Source organism: Pan paniscus, chromosome 13 (genome assembly GCF_029289425.2).
Source record: "Pan paniscus chromosome 13, NHGRI_mPanPan1-v2.0_pri, whole genome shotgun sequence".
Lineage (NCBI taxonomy): Eukaryota > Metazoa > Chordata > Mammalia > Primates > Hominidae > Pan > Pan paniscus.
The window spans coordinates 40,029,766-40,046,287 of NC_073262.2; the positions used below are offsets into that span (position 1 = coordinate 40,029,766).

The 16,522-nt window shown below is 34.7% G+C and overlaps 1 protein-coding gene and 1 long non-coding RNA gene across 5 annotated transcripts in view; one reads left to right on the top strand and one right to left on the bottom strand.

The window, feature by feature from the left end:
* Nucleotides 1–16,522, top strand: part of LOC112439085 (uncharacterized) — a 54,019-nt gene that overhangs the window by 18,742 nt on the left and 18,755 nt on the right. The gene's annotated exons all lie outside the window — the stretch shown is intronic.
* ACMSD (aminocarboxymuconate semialdehyde decarboxylase) overlaps nucleotides 1–16,522 on the bottom strand; it is a 61,142-nt gene that overhangs the window by 2,073 nt on the left and 42,547 nt on the right. For both annotated transcript variants that reach the window (XM_057301407.2, XM_055108549.2), the window contains one exon: nucleotides 1,532–1,630. In XM_057301407.2, coding sequence (XP_057157390.1) covers nucleotides 1,532–1,630 — 99 coding nt within the window. The remainder of the gene's footprint in view (nucleotides 1–1,531; nucleotides 1,631–16,522) is intronic.

Below are 16,522 nucleotides of genomic sequence, written 5' to 3' on the forward strand. Positions count from 1 at the left end.
TATTTTATGTTTATACTCCATAAGCAAATACTTATATTCAGGCATATAAAGATTCTTTTTCACAAAAGATGTATTGGATCTACAAATGGAAGTATACTATACAAATTGTTTTATACCTTGCTTTTTAAAATTTAATGTATCTTGGAAATTGATTTCTAATTTATTTATGGTGGCATAATTTCCATTGTGTGGATATATTATGATTTATTTAACTATTCCCCTAAAGATTGTTTTCAGTATTACAGCGTTACAATGAGTACCCTTGTACAGAATGTCATTGTGAATTTGTGTTAGTATAAAGCCTTTATGCAAGATTACAGAAAAAACTTGAAAGTGATAAGCACATAAGAATAAACAATAAAAGGCATGTAATAATAATTACTATTATTCCATTAAGTTTTTAATCAGGATATGTGGGTCATCTGGTTTCTGTTTAATTTTGGTTAGTAGAAAGTTTTTCATTTTCAACCTTTGTTGTTTAAAAAAAAAGATTAAAAATGCCTTTATGACAGCTTCCTACTTTAGGAAGGAAGTGGGTAAATATTTAACAATATTTAGTAGGTAATATTTAACAGTTCAAGACTTTTAGTGCCAAAAGGGACACTTTGTGTATAAAATAGTCTAAGGTTTCCCAGTTAATAACTTGTAACTAGTATACTGAAGAATGAATTTTTCTTGGCATCTGTTAATGTACTTTAAGCCTATTGAGAAGATTTGATGAACAATATCTTTAATAGTTAAGGCAGAGAGAGTTCAAGGTAACTTTTGGATTCTAGTTTAGAAGAAAGCCAAGAATTATGCAAAAGGATTACAACTAAAAGTTTTGTAAGATTTATTAAGAGTTTATATATTCTCATATTGTTATTTTTGGCCATCCCTGACTCCTGGGAGTGATGGGCAGTGAAGGTCTTAGGAAGAACTTATTTTTTTGGAGGATGGGGGTGTGGAAGGAGTGGCAAAGGAGAGGGAAACTGAAGACACTGCATGTCATTTTAAACTCATCTTGGTTTAGGAGTCTAAGGGGTAGACTAGGTAATGGTAGCATTATAGCACATATTAGTATCATTTACCTGCCTTAAAAGTCAAATGCCGGGAAAAAAAATAAAGTCTAGTTACTTAAAGGATCTGATTCCTTGGATCCTTTTAATCAAGACTTTAGTTTCATCATCTAAATAACTAGAGTTATTACAACTTTTGAGATTGGTAGATTTGTAACAGAAGTAATATAGAAAAAATTTAGACATTTTTCCTATGATCTATCTAACATGCAGGCATATTTTATTGTCATATCCTTCTATACAACTTTCTTTCTTGGGTTTATGAATTTAGTTGTACTAGGCTGACTTTCAGCTTTGTCATTTTTTTTGTCCTTTAATAGTTTAGCTATTTATGGAGATAGAGTAATAGTTTTAGGGAATTCAGTGTAATGGTTCCTCTGTTCTTTGTTTTCATGTATCAAAGTGCTCTGAAACCAAACCCAATTAGAGGAGGAAAAGTCAGTAAGAAAGCCGTGAAGTAAAAGGCATTATACCTTTGTTTCTTCATCAAATTCTTCCATGGACTCTATTAGTTTCCCAGGTTCCAGCTCACCTAGTGGAAAGGGGTAATCGGTTCCCAAAATGACTTTATCCTAAAAAACAAAATATATATTTCTCTGTTGTTTTGTAAAACATGAAAGAGCCTCCTGTAAACAATTATGTTTACTTATTACAAACATTCCTGTCATAAAAATAACACATTTTTTCCTGATTAATAGAAACATAAAACTTGTCTAAAATTTTAAAAAGATTTAATGGTTCAAATTTTATTCTGACTTTTTTTTTCCAGCAGGTGTCACTATTAGGTCTCTTTGTTGCAAATCAACCCCATTCTCTCTCTTTTTAAATAACTGAAATATAGAATACTGAAATATAAGAAATTGATATTTATTTACTAAAATATATATATTCAGATGAAATTAAGGGATTCTGTCTTTCTTTGAATGATACATTGCAATTGATTCCACAGTTTTTCAAAACATACTATTAACAGAGTAGGAAAGGAAACATAAAAAACAAATAACTCGATAAAAAGTAAAAAAAAAAACAAAAACAAAAACCAAAAATAGAAAAAGAAAATCCCCTATCTTTGGATCAGTTCCTATAAACAATTCCTATAAACTGGATCATAAGTTTTTGAACAGTATAGCTTTGAATTTCCATTTGACACTTTATACAATAAAATACGTAGGCTTGTCAATCTACAAATATATTAAGCAGTGTGTCAGACAATGTGCTAGAATTTAGATGTACCCTTGTCAACAAAACAGACATGGTTCCTTTTCTGAAGGAACTCATAATCAAGTGAGAAAGATATTATGTCAATAATGGCAATTTATCAAAGTAAAATAAAATAAAAATTCAAACCAGAAATTTTACTTCTCAAAACGTATTCCACTCATACACTTGTGCTGGAAAGTTATACAAAGAAATAAATTGCAACATTATTTGGAACAGCAAAAGACTGGCCAATTAAATTACAGAATATCTCCAAATAGAAAAGAATAAAGAATACTTACATATGCTGAAATGGAATAATCTCCAAGTTACAGTGTAAAGAAGAATGATCTTGAAGTTATAAAGAGAAATAAAGAGTCTAGAACAATGTGTCTGCTATGCTTTGGTTTCTGTTTTCAATAAGGTACCTATAGACCCACAAATATATGTTTGTATATATACAGTCTATTTCAGGAATGGTATCTAAGAAACAAATACCATTAATTTCCTCCATGGAGTAGGACTAGGGCTTGGGGGTCAGAATATCCCCTTTTCTTTTTTTTTGAGATATAATTCACATACCATAAAATTCACCCCCTTTAAAGTGTATAATTCAATGGGTTTTAGTATATTCATAAGTTTGTGTAATCATTTCCACTAATTATAGAATGTTTAACAAAATTTTATTCATCTTATATAACCACAGATTTTTGTCACCTCCAAAATAAACCCTGTACCCATTAGCAGTTACTCCCCATTCTTTTCTCCCTCCAGCCCTTGGAAAACACTAGTTTACCCTCTGTGTCTCCAGAATTGCCTGGTTGGTACATTTCACATAAATGGAATCACATAATATGTAGCCTTCTTTCATTTAGTTTAATGTTTTCAAGGTTCACCCATGTTATTGCTTGAATCAATACGTACCTAAGAGTGGAAGTGCTGGCGCGTATGGTAAGTCCATGGTTAACATTTTGAGAAACTATTTTCTACCATGGCTGCAGCTTTCTACATTCCCACCAGCATGTATGAGGGTTCCAGTTTCTCCAGATCCTCGCCAACATTGGTTATTCATCTTTTTGATTATGGCCATCTCAGTAGGTATGAGGTGGTATCTCATTGTAGTTTTTATTTGTATTTCTCTAATAAGTAATTATGTTGAACATCTTTTCATGTGCTTGTTGGCTATTTGTATCTCTTCCTTGGAGAAATGTCTACTAAGATCCCTTGTGTACATTCATGTCCATTTTGTTATCTTTTTGTCATTGAGCTATAAGAGATCTTTGTGTGTTCTGAATACTAGAGCCTTATAGATACATGATTTGCAAATATTTTCTCCATTCTGTGAGTTGTCTTTTTTACTTCCTTGGTATTGTCTTTTGAAGCACAAAAGTTTTAAATTTTGATGAAGTCTTCTTTATCTATTATTTTCTTTGGATGCTTGTACTTTTGGTGCCATAGCAAAGAAACTATTGCCTAACCCAAAGTCACAAAGATTTACACCTATGGTTTCTTCTAAGAGTTTGTGGTTTTAGTTCTTCAATTTAAGTCTTTGATCGAGTTTGAGTTAATTTGCATGGCGTAAAGAAGGAGTCCAACTTTATTTATTTTTTTTACATGTGGATATCTACTGTTATCTCACTATCATATGTTGAAAAGACTATTCTTTATCACACTGAATTGTATTGGCACCCTTGTTGAAAGTCAGTTGATCTTTATGTCTGTCTTTAGGCTAGTCCCATAGAGTCTTGATTACTGTAGTTGTGTAGAAAGTTTTGAAGTTGGGAATGTGACTGTGCCAATTTTGTTTTTTCTAGATTGTTTGGCTATTCTGGATCCCTTGCATTTTCTTTTTTGAGACGGAGTTTCACTCTTGTCACCCAGGCTGAAGTGTAATGGTGCGATCCTGGCTAACTGCAACCTCTGCCTCCCGGATTCAGGCAATTCTCCTGCCTCAGCCTCCCAAGTAGCTGAAATTACAGGCGCACGCCATCACACCCAGCTAATTTTTGTATTTTTAGTAGAGACAGGGTTTTGCCATGTTGGCCAGGCTGGTCTCAAACTCCTGATCTCAGGTGATCCACCCACCTTGGCCTCCCAAAGTGCTGGGATTACAGGTGTGAGCCACTGCACCTGGCCCCCTTGCGTTTTCATATGAATTTTTGGATCAGCTTATCAATTTTTGCCAAAAAAAAGACATCTGGAATTTTGATAGCAATTGCATTGGATCTGTAGATCAATTTGGGGGGTATTGCCAGTTAGCAACATTAAGTTTTTGAATCAATGAACATGGAATGTCTTTTCATTTAGGTCTTCTTTAATTTTCTTCAACAATGTTTTGTAACATATATATAAAACATATATAATATATATAATATATATTATATATATAACATATATACATGTTATATATATGTATAACATATATTATATATATTATATATGTTATATATATATAATATATATATATTTTTTTCTTTTTTGAGATGCAGTCTCACTCTGTTGCCCAGGCTGGAGTGCAGTGGCACGGTCTCAGCTCACTGCAACCTCCACCTCCTGGTAAGCTATTCTCCTACCTTAGCCTCCCTAGTAGCTGGGATTACAGGTGCATGCCACCACACTCAGCTAATTTTTTTGTATTTTTAGTAGGGATGTGGTTTCACTGTGTTAGCCAGGATGGTCTTGATCTCCTGACCTTATGATCCACCCGCCTTGGCCTGCCAAAGTGCTTGGATTACAGCAGGGTATATATTTTGTGCCTTTTTTGGCTATATTTTTCACAAATGTTTTTCTTGCTGATGCTATTATAAATGGAATTGTGTCCTCAATTTCATTTATGGATTATTCATTGCTAACAAATAGAAATACAATTAATTTTTTATTTATCTTGTACTCTCTAAGCTTGCTGAATCTATTAGCCCTAATAGTTTCTTTGTGGATTCTTTAGGATTTTCTATATACAAAGCCGTCTCAATTGCAAGTAGAGAAAATTTTTTTCCTTCTCTTCCAATCTAGATGCTTTTTCTTTGTTTTTCTTGCCTAATTGCCTTGACTAGAGCCTCCAGTACAATGTTGAATAGAAGTGATGAGAATAGAGCCTTTCAGTCTTTCACTATTAAGTGTGATGTTAGTTGTGGGTTTTTCATGATGCTTTTTATTAGGTTGAGGATGTTCCCTTCCACTCCTTGTTTATTGAGCTCTTTTATATTTTTTTAAGCATTGGTGAAGAATTTGTTTTAATTCTTTTTTACATTTTTCATAGAATTCACCAGCGAAGACATCTGGTCATCAGCTTTTCTTTGTGGGAAGTTTGAAAATTATTAATTCAGTATCTTAATATAGACCTGTTTGAACTTTCTATTTCTTCTTCAGCCAGTTTTGGTAGTCTTTCTAGGAATTTCATAATTTCATTTAGGTTATTTCATTTGTTGTCATACAGTTGCTCAAATTTTTACTTATAATTCTTTTTATTTCTGTAAGTTCTGTAGTACTGCCGTCCTATTTCATTTGTGATTTTAGTATTAGTAATTTGAATCTTTTTTCTTTATTTTTGTTGGTCAGTCTAGCTAAAGGTTTGCCGCTTTTGTTGATTTTTTCAAAGAACCAAATTTTGGTTTCACTGATTTTCCCTATTGTTTTTCTATAATCTATTTCTTTTATATCTGCTCTAATATTTATATATTTTTTTCTGCTTGCTTGGGATTTAGTTTACTCTGCATTTTCAAGCTCTCAAGGCCAAGTCCTAGGCCACCGAATTAAGGTCCTTCTTCTTTTTTAATATAGGCATTTACAGCTATAAATTTTTCACTAAGTACTACTTCTAGCTGCATCCATAAGTTTTAGAATGTTGTGTTTTTGTATTCTATTCATGTCTAATGTTTTCTAATTTTCCTTGTGACTTCTTCTGTCTAGTGTCCTTCCATTTTAGCCTAAAGAACTCCCTTTGGCATTTCTTGTATGGCAGGTCTACTAATGATGAATTAGCTCAGTTTGTTTCATCTAGAAATGTCTTAATTTCTCCTTCATTCTTAAAGGATAGTTTTGCTTGAAATAGAGTTCTCACATTACAGGGTTACAGTATTTTTTCTTCTTTCTTTTAGTACTTTAAATTTGTCTTCCACTGCCTTCTGGCCTCCGTGGTTTATGAGGAGGGCTAAGGATAGAATCATAGGAATCATCAACATGGTGGGTGGAGTGATTGCAGAAATGGAGGACGGGGGAAAATGCCTACAAAAGAGGCAGAGAGAGACAGGGATGTGGAAAGAGAACTAGAAAGAAGTACTATCTAAAAAAAAATGTAGCCAGCACAGTGGTTCACACCTGTAATCTCAGCACTTTAGGAGGGTGAGACAGGAGGATTACTTGAGCTCAGGAGTTCAAGACCAGCCTTGGCAACATAGTGAGACCTTAATAAAACAAATTAGCTTGGTGTGGTGGAACACACCTGTAGTCCTAGCTACTTGGGAGGCTGAGATGGAAGGATTGCATGAGCCTGGGAGATGGAGGCTGCAGTGAGCTATGATTATCCAGCCTGAGTGAAAGAGTGAGGCCCTGTCTCAAAAAAAAAAAAAATGCAGTGAGATATATTGGAAGAAAAAGTATTTAATAAGTAATGATTCACAAGAGACAAGAGGAAGACAAAGGTAAGGACTGGATAGTGTCTATTGGATTTGGCAGCTTTATTAAATGCAGTTTCAGTGAGTGATAAAGAAAAAATCAAATGCATTCAATCAAAAGTAAATGGGTGGTGAAAAATGCGAATCTAAGTGTTAACTACTTACTTCTTCTCTGTCATTGTCACTCTATTTGTGCTGCTTGGGCAGTCAGTCTCATCCTAAGCTTCAAGCTCTGGTATGTGACTGCCTGCTGGACAGCCACACTTGGCTGCTTCACAGGCAATTAAAACTCAGCATGTTATGTTAATATTGAAGTTGTCATCTAAGTATTTACTCAACATCATGTTCATTTCTATTCTGTCACTCTCATTCTTGCTTTTGCTCTCTTGGCCTCTCCCCCACCTTGATCCACCTTCATTCTGGATATCTGCTGCTTGCTCTTCCAGATCAACTTTCCATCCTTCTTCACTCCTACTTGTCCCCTGGAGACTGACTTGTATGAAGTATACAATGGACTCCCTTGACCCTGGGCTTCCAGATGGATTTAGTTAATGAGCAACACAGGCAGGAGATTGTAGAATGAAAGGAAAGTACTTAATTACCTAGCGCCTTCCATGGAGTCATCTAGCCTCCAACTAGAAGTCTCAGCTCCTGTCCACAGGGATTTATTTATTTATTTATTTATTTTTTCCACAGCAATAGAAACCTAAGACTTCAGCACAGGCCCTTTTTACAGAGCCTCTCTAGCTTCAAGTTTTGGCCTGGAATAGTAATGGAGCTTTTCACAACTTTGTCAATAATCCCTTTATTAATTTCCCTTTACTAGTTTAGTTTTCCCAATTCATGTATGTCATCTTATTTTCTGCTGGAGCCCTAAATGAGTTACACTGTTTTCCAGTTATACCCGATTTTTAAAAAAAATATACATGTAAGGGGTACAAGTGCAGTTTTGTTATATGGAGATATTGCATAATGGTGAAGTCTGGGCTTTTAGTGTAACCATCACCTGAATGATGTACATAGCACTCAGTAAGTAATTTCTCATCCTCACCTCCATCCACCCTCCCACCCTTCCAAGTCCCCAGTATCTATTTTTCCATACTTGATGTCTGTGTGTACACATTATTTAGCTCCCACTTGTAAGTAAGAACATGCGGTATTTGACTTTCTGTTTCTGAGTTATTTCACTTAAGATAATAGCCTCCAGTTCCATCCATGTTGCTACAAAAGACATGATTTCATACTTTTTATGGCTGAATATTATTCCATTGTGCATATATATGACAGTTTCTTTATCCAGTCATTTACTGATGGACACTTAGGTTAATTCCATTTCTTTGCTATTGTGATAGTGCTGTTATAAACATACAAGTGTAGGTATCTTTTTGATATTATTATTTCTTTTCCTTTGGGTAGATGCCCAGTAGTGGGATTCTGGATTGAATTGTAGTTCTATTTTTAGTTCTTTGTGAAATTTCAATACTGTTTTCCATAAAGGTTGTACTAATTTACATTCCCACCAACAGTGTATAAGCATTTTCTTTGCATTTCCTCACCAATGTGTTATTTTTGACTTTTTAATAATAGCCAGATTGGCACGTGATGATATCTCATTGTAGTTTTAATTTGCATTTCTCAGATGATCAGTGATATTAAACATTTTTTCACATATTTGTTGGCCATTTGTATGTCTTCTTTTGAAGTGTGTCTATTCATGAGCTTTGACAAAGTTGACAAAAACATACACTGGGGAAAGGACACCTTTTTCAATAAATGAGAAAATTGGATTGCCACATACAAAAGAATGAACTCGGACCCCTATCTCTTACCATATATAAAAATCAACTGAAGATGGGTTAAAAATTTAAATGCAAGACCTGAAAATATAAAAATACTAGGAGAAAACTTAGGGAAAACTCTCCTGGGCGTTGGTCTAGGCAAATAATTCATGACTAAGACCTCAAAAGCACAAGCAACAAAAACAAAAATAGACAAATGGAACTTAATTCACTAAATAGCTTCTGCACAGCAAAAGAAATAATTACCAGAGTGAAAAGACAACCTGCAGTATGGGAGAAAATATTTGAAAACCGTATACCTGACACAGGGTATTAATATCTATAATTTATAAGGAGCTCAAAGAACTCAGCAAAAAACACCACACAAATAACCCCATTAAAAATTGAGCAAAGAACATGAATAGTTATACAGATATGTTATGGTTTCCTGACTAGTCTGAACTCCTATTTTTTATTCACTAACTGATTAATGAATGTGGTGGAATTTTTTTTTATTTTGGCAGAATTTCAAACTGACAGAAATGTTGCAAGAAAATTCAGGAACCTTCCATGTAATCTTCACCCAGATTTAACAATTGTTTATACTTTGCCATCTTTGCTTTATCATTTTCTCATAGATATTTATGTATATATACACACTTCTTTGAGCTATATGTCAGTTGGACACATCATGGCTCCTTACTCCTAAATAAATTAGTGTTTATTTCCTAAAAAAAGGGATACTTTTTATATGACCACAGTATACTTCTCAAAATCAGGAAATTTAACATTGATAACAGTGTTATTTCGTTATCCATAGTTCATATTCAAATTTTGTCAATTGTCCCAATAATGTGATTTATAGCTAATTATTTTTCTTAGTCAAAGATCTAGTTGATGATCACATATTAAATTTAGTTGTTATGTCTCTGAAGTTTCCCTTAATTTGGATCAGTTGGCCTTTTTTGTCACTCTTCATCTGGGATATTTTTGAAGACTGTAGATTAGTTATTTTATAGAATGTCCTCAGTTTGTGTTTGTCTGATGTTTCCTCGTGATTGTGTACAAATTACGCATTTGGGATAGGAATACTACAGAAGTGATATTGAGTCTTATTCAGTGCATTATATCAGGGCATATCATGTCGGTTTGTCTTAGTATTGGTAATTTTGATTAGTTAAGTTGGTGTTTGCTGGGTTTCTCTAATGTGAAATCACTATTTTTTTCTCTTCATGATTAATAAGCAATTTGTGGGGAGCCACTTTGAGATCATGTAAATATCTTGTCCTTTTCCAACTTTCATCCACTGGTATTATCATTCAGTAATAATTTTCTAACTATTGTTATTTCTATATTCATTATAAAGAAGAGATTTCTTCATATATACAAACACATTAACTTATGTAAATTAAATATATATGTTCACCTATTTATTAATATATTCATTCTTTTTATTTATATCATTTTGGACTCATGGACTTAATTTTATCCAATTGGTTATAATCCATTATTATCACTGTTTATTTTGATAGCCAGATCATCTCAGGTTTGCTCAATGTGAATCACCTCTTCAGGTTGACCCCTGTATCCTTATGCTATTTCCCCACCATTCTTTGAGTACAGTTATCCCTCAAGACCAAAGTCTTCAGATGCTCAAATCCTATATATAAAATGATGTAGTATTTGCATATAACCTATACACATCTTCCTGCATACTTTAAATCATCCTTTACTTATATTACCTAATACAATGTTGCTATGTAAACAATTGTTATACTGTATTATTCTTTATATTTGTATTTGTTATTCTGTTATTTTATTTTATCTTTAAAACTATTTTTGACCTGTTGGACAATTCAGTTGGTTGAATCTGTGGATGTGGAACCTGTGAATACAGAGGGCTGACCGTACTTCCTTACTTTCAGGTACAAAATGTTCTAGCTCACTTTATACTTTCTCTGTCTTGGAAACAGCCTTTTCTCCAAGCAGACTAGCTTCCTTTGATGGAAAATGGTAACTAGAAACCAAGATCTGGGCGCTGTAAGTGATAACTGCTACTGATGTGGAAATACCTGCCTCACACACACATATCTATATTTCCATATCTTTCTATATTAAAAACCATGTATTATACCAATATATCCATTTCCAATCCAAACACTGCAGGGTACCTTCTCATCTTCTTCCTACTCTTCAGATTTCTAATTACCTTATCCAACAGTGAGACACCTGCCATTTTACTCATGTTGTTTCTTCATTTGCATGAGCCTAGAATGCACATGAAGTATTTTCAGAATTGTTAACCCACACCACTGCAAAAAGCAAATCTACTAGCTAGCATTCAATGTCTTTTTTAAAAGTAATAGTTACATAGAGTAAAACACAAATTCTTGAGTGATGAATTTGCTGATTTTTGACAAAGAATACACTGGCATTGCCCACATCCCTATCAAAATACAGCACATTTTCATCACCCCACAAAGCTCCCTCATGCTCCTTCTTGGTCATTCTCTCCTCTCAATTCTCCCACTAAAGGTAATAACTTGTCTTTTTTTTTCACCGTAGACTAGTTTTGCCTCTTCAAGAACTTCATATGAATGGAGTCATACAGTATACACTCTCTGGGATTCAGCTTCATTCATTCAGCCTTTTGTAAGAGTTATCTATGTTGTAGTGTGTATCAGCAAATTATTTTTTTCTTTTCTGTTTTGTTGTTGTTTTTTGCTGAGTAGTATTCCATTGTGTCAGATATATGGTAATTTGTTTATCCATGCTTCTGTGGATGGACATTTAACACTTTTTCCAGTTTTTGGCTATTTGGAATAAAGCTGCCAAGAACTTTTTTATACAAGCGGTATTTTTGTGTGTGGATATGTATTTTCAGTTCTCTTAGGTAAATACCTAGGAGTAAAACTGTTGGGTGATAGGATAGGAGTATATTCTACTAACAATGTGTGAAAATTCTAGTTGTTTTACATCCTTGCTCATAGTTGAGTTCTCAGTCTTTTTTGTTTTTGGCTATTCAGTGGATGTGCAGTGTTTTCTCATCATAGTTTAAATTGCATTTTTCTGATGAACTAATGATGTTGAGCACCTTTAAATATGTTTATTGGCTAATTGTTACCTTCTTTTTGGGAGTGGCCATTTAAGCCTTTTGCCCACTTTTAAATAGGATTGTTGGACTTTTCATCATGAGTTTTAGTAGTTCTTTATAAATTTTGGATATAAGTCCTTTGTCATATATATGCTTTATGAACATTTCCTATCATTCTGTGGCTTACTTATTCATGTTGCTAATGTTGTCTTAGGATGAGCTAAAGTGTTTAATGTGATGAAGTCTAATTTGTCAAATTCTTCTTTATGGTTTTATTGCTTTCTGCATCTTGTCCAAGAAATTTTTGCCTGCTTCCAGGTTGAGATATTCTTCTATATTTTCTTCTTGAAGCTTTACTGTTTTAGCTTTTTTGTTTAGTTGTATAATCTTGCTCAAATTAAGTTTTGTGTATGGCTGGTATGAGATAGGGTCAGGGTTCATTTCCCCCCCATATGATGGATTCTTGCTTCAGCACCATTTGTGAAAAGGCTTTCCTTTCCCCATGTAATTGCTTTCGTGTCTCTGTCAAGAATTAATTGACCATATAAGGATGAATATATTTCTGGGCTGCACACGGCAGCTCATGACTAATCCCAGCACTTTGGGAGGCCAAGGTGGGAGGATAACTTGAAGCCAGGAATTCAAGACCAGCCTGGGCAACATGGTGAAACCCCATCTCTACCCAAAATACAAAAATTAGCCAGGTATGGTGGTGCATGCCTGTAATCCCAGCTACTTGGGAGGCTGAGGCAGGAGAATCACTTGAACCTGGGAGGCACAGGTTGCAGTGAGCCGAGATTGTGCCACTGCACTCCAGCCTGGGTGACAGAGTGAGACCCTGTCTCAGAAAGAAAGAAAAAAAAAGAATGGATATATATCTGGATTCTTTAGTTTATTCCATTAATCTATTTGTCTTTCCTTATGCCAATATCACACTATCTTGACTGCTGTTGTTCTGTAGTAACCCTTGAGGTCAGTTAATGCAAGTTTTTGACTTATTTTTCTTTTTCAAGATTATTTTGGCTCTTCTAGTCCTTTGTATATCTGTATACATTTTAGATTTTTAGATTTAGCTTGGATTACATTGACTCTATAGATCAATGTGAGGAGAATTGATATCTTAACATCGTAGAGTTCTCTGATCCATAAACATGATAGAACTTTCCATTTATTTAGATTTTTAAAAATTGCTCTTAGCAATATTTTATATTTTTCAGTGTAGAGGTCTTACACATCATTTCAGTTTATTTCTGAGTATTTTAGTTTTTAAAACACTGTTATAAATTGAATTGTTTAAAAGTTTAATTTATAATTGCTTGCTGCTAGTATATAAAAATACAACTGATTTTTAAAATATTGCCGTTATGTCCTGCAATCTTGCTAAAGCCACTTATTAGTTCCAGTAACTGCTTTGTAGGGTCCTTAAAAATTTATTACATAAACAATTATGTCATGTCATCTGCCAAAGAGACTATTTACTTCTTTCACCAATATGTATGCCTTTTTACTTTTTCTTGTTTTCTTGTACTGGGTAGGATTGCCAGTGCATTGTTGATTGGAAGGCGTGCGGGTGGACATGTTTGCCTCTCTCTCCATCTTAGGGAGAAGGTGTTTAATATTTCACCATTATGTATGGGGATAGCTATGATTTTTTTTATGACAATCTCTATCAGATTGAGGAAGTTCTTTTCTATTCTTAGTTGCTGAGTTTTGTTTTATTAAAAATCATGGGCCGGGCGCAGTGGCTCACGCCTGTAATCCCAGCACTTTTGGGAGGCTGAGGCGGGCAGATCACGAGGTCAGGAGATCGAGATCATCCTGGCTAACGCGGTGAAACCCCGTCTCTACTAAAAATACAAAAAATTAGCCGGGCGTGTTGGCGGGCACCTGTAGTCCCAGCTACTCGAGAGGCTGAGGCAGGAGAATGGCGTGAACCCGGGAGGCGGAGCTTGTAGTGAGCCAAGATGGCGCCACTGCACGCCGGCCTGGGCGGCTGAGCGAGACTCTGCCAAAAAAAAAAAAAAAAAAAAAAAAAAAAAGTCATGAATGGGTAATGAATTTTGCCAAGTACTTTTTATTCATCTATAAAATGATCATACTATTTATTTCATGAATATGGTGAATTACACTGATTTTCAAAAGTTAAGGCCATCCTATTCCTGGAATTCCAGTCTCATCCACTTCAGTCAATACTAAATAGTGGAGAAAATGGTCTTTTAAAAATACAAATTTGATCATAGCATATCTCTGCTTAAACCCTGTCAATAGTTTTCCATTGCCTAGAAGGTAAAGCTCAAGTTCTTTAGCATGGCATAAGCAGCCCCCAATAAATGTGAGAAATAAAGGGGTCCCGAACCTTTGTGGGGGCAGAACTTTGTGGTCTGATGTGACTAGCTGCTTTTCCTCGGGAAATAATTCTTTTCCTGATAAAATACTTGAGCAATTTTCTAATAGAGTAATGAGCTTAAAAGACCCTCTCGGGAAACCCACTCGACTGATTATTACTCTTGAAACTGGTTTAAGACCTTTAACCAATAAGGCAAAGAGGCTGTCATCCTTAACTAGATATTATTTTCCTTCTTTAAAAAAATCTAGTTTAATAATTTATCTGCTGATTTTTTTCTCTATAAAATGTGTTTGTAAGAAGGATTCTTTGAATTGGACTTTTGAGAATGTTTCTTATTTTAATACAAGTTTAGAATAAAACTCTGATACATGTTCATAATCAATATGAGAGCTACTTTAACAAATGTGTGTGTGTTGAAGGAATGCATGCTTGAATATATGAAAGATGAAGTCCGACTGTAACTAGACCTGAAAAAAAATCACATATCTAATATATGTTTTATATATATTTATATATTATATATTTACATATATATTTTATATATAAATATATATATTTACATATGTATTATATATAAATATATATGTATATATTTTTTGAGACAAAGTCTCACTCCATCACCCAGGCTGGAGTGCGGTGGCATGATCTCCGCTCACTGCAACTTCTGCCTCCGAGGCTCAAGTGATCCTCTCACCTCATCCTCCCAAGTAGCTGGGACTACAGGTACGCACCACCATGCCTGGCTAATTTTTGAATTTTCTGTAGAGACAGGGTTTCACCATGTTGGCCAGGCTGGTCTCAAACTCCTGAGCTCAAGTGATCCACCCATCTCAACCTCCCAAAGTGCTAGGATTACTGGCTTGAGCCACTGTGCCTGGCCTAGGCCTGAAATATTAAATATATTTTAAATACTGTAAATTTGAGCTATTTGAGGATAAATGACACTTTGATTTCTACCCCCAAAAAAGATTTTCCTAGGTTTTATAAATACATTTATATGAAATAATATGGGAAAGTATATAATACAGTTTAGAGGAAGGCCATGGTAGACTAACAAGTCTTATTTTTAGATTTCTGTACTCATTGCTGTATGAAACCAAACAAATACACCTGCTGATAATAGTCCTAAAGTCCCAAAGTTATGTCTACTTACATCTGTGGCAACAGCTGATCTCATTCTGAACTGTCTGCTTGGTATTCACTGGAAGTTCATTTGTCCTTATTTCTAAACTCCTCTTGCTAAAGCTGTTTACAATTCCAAAACACAACATAATATTTAAAAGTCCCTTGCTTTCACTACATTTGTCAACTACATTAACATGAAAATGAACTCTAGAAATTAATTTTGCCTTCTAGTCTGGAATTCTTCCATTTCCAGTATTATGGCCTTCTTGGATATAAATATATTTTAAGAAGGGGTATATTCCATTTTAATATGGAGAAAGCAAATAATTCTGAAGCAGAAATGAAAATCACCCTTCTGCAATTTGTCCTTCTGGTTAAGACACTTCCCTGCTTTCCTTCCTAACTTGATTTTGGATGCCCATTGCAGAACATCACACTCAGAGTTTGGCAATGTTGAATTATTATTTAGTAACTATTGTTCACAACTCCTCCCTGTAGGAGGTTAATTATCTACTTGTAATTATGTACAAGTAGATAATTGTATGTACTTGTATTTGGCTTGTGAATTTTTCATTTTTCATACCTGTTATCTGTCTGTACATCTCATTGAAACTTCTGGTAAATCTTTGACCATTTCTGACTTGTCAGTAATTTCGCAAGAGAGAAAGCGATAGGCATACAAAATTGGAAATGAAATTTTTATTGAGTTTCTTGTTCAGAGGGAGAAGAGATAGTAGCAAGAAAAAATGGGAGGGAAGAGATTCTTCAAGAGTATATGATCCTGTAGGATGAAGGTCACATACTCTATTGAGTAATGCCAGTCTCCTGTTGATTGATGCCTAATAAATACTTGGGTTAAAATACTTTTTTGGCTGGGTGTAGTGACTCACACCTGTAATTGTAGCACTCTGGGAGGCTGAGGTGGGGGGGGATCACTTTCAGCCAGAAGCAACCTATGTTGACCAGTCTGGGCAACATGGTGAGACCCTGTCTCTACAAAATAAAAAATTTAGCCAGCCATGGTACCTGTGTCCCAGCTCCTCAGGAGGCTGTGGTGGGAGGATCACTTGAGTCCAGGAGTTCAAGGCTGCAGTGAGCTATGATCGCACCATTGTACCCCAGCCTGGGCGACAGAGTGAAACCTTGTCTCTAAAAAAATGACTTTTTCTATTGCTAGTTCTATCACCTGTTATTTCATAACTGCAAATTGATTATGTTTTAAATGAATTACATGAGGAATCCTGGGTTAAGGAGTCACATGATATGGCCTTGGATGACTGTTGATTCCATTTCCATTAACCTTAGCTCCT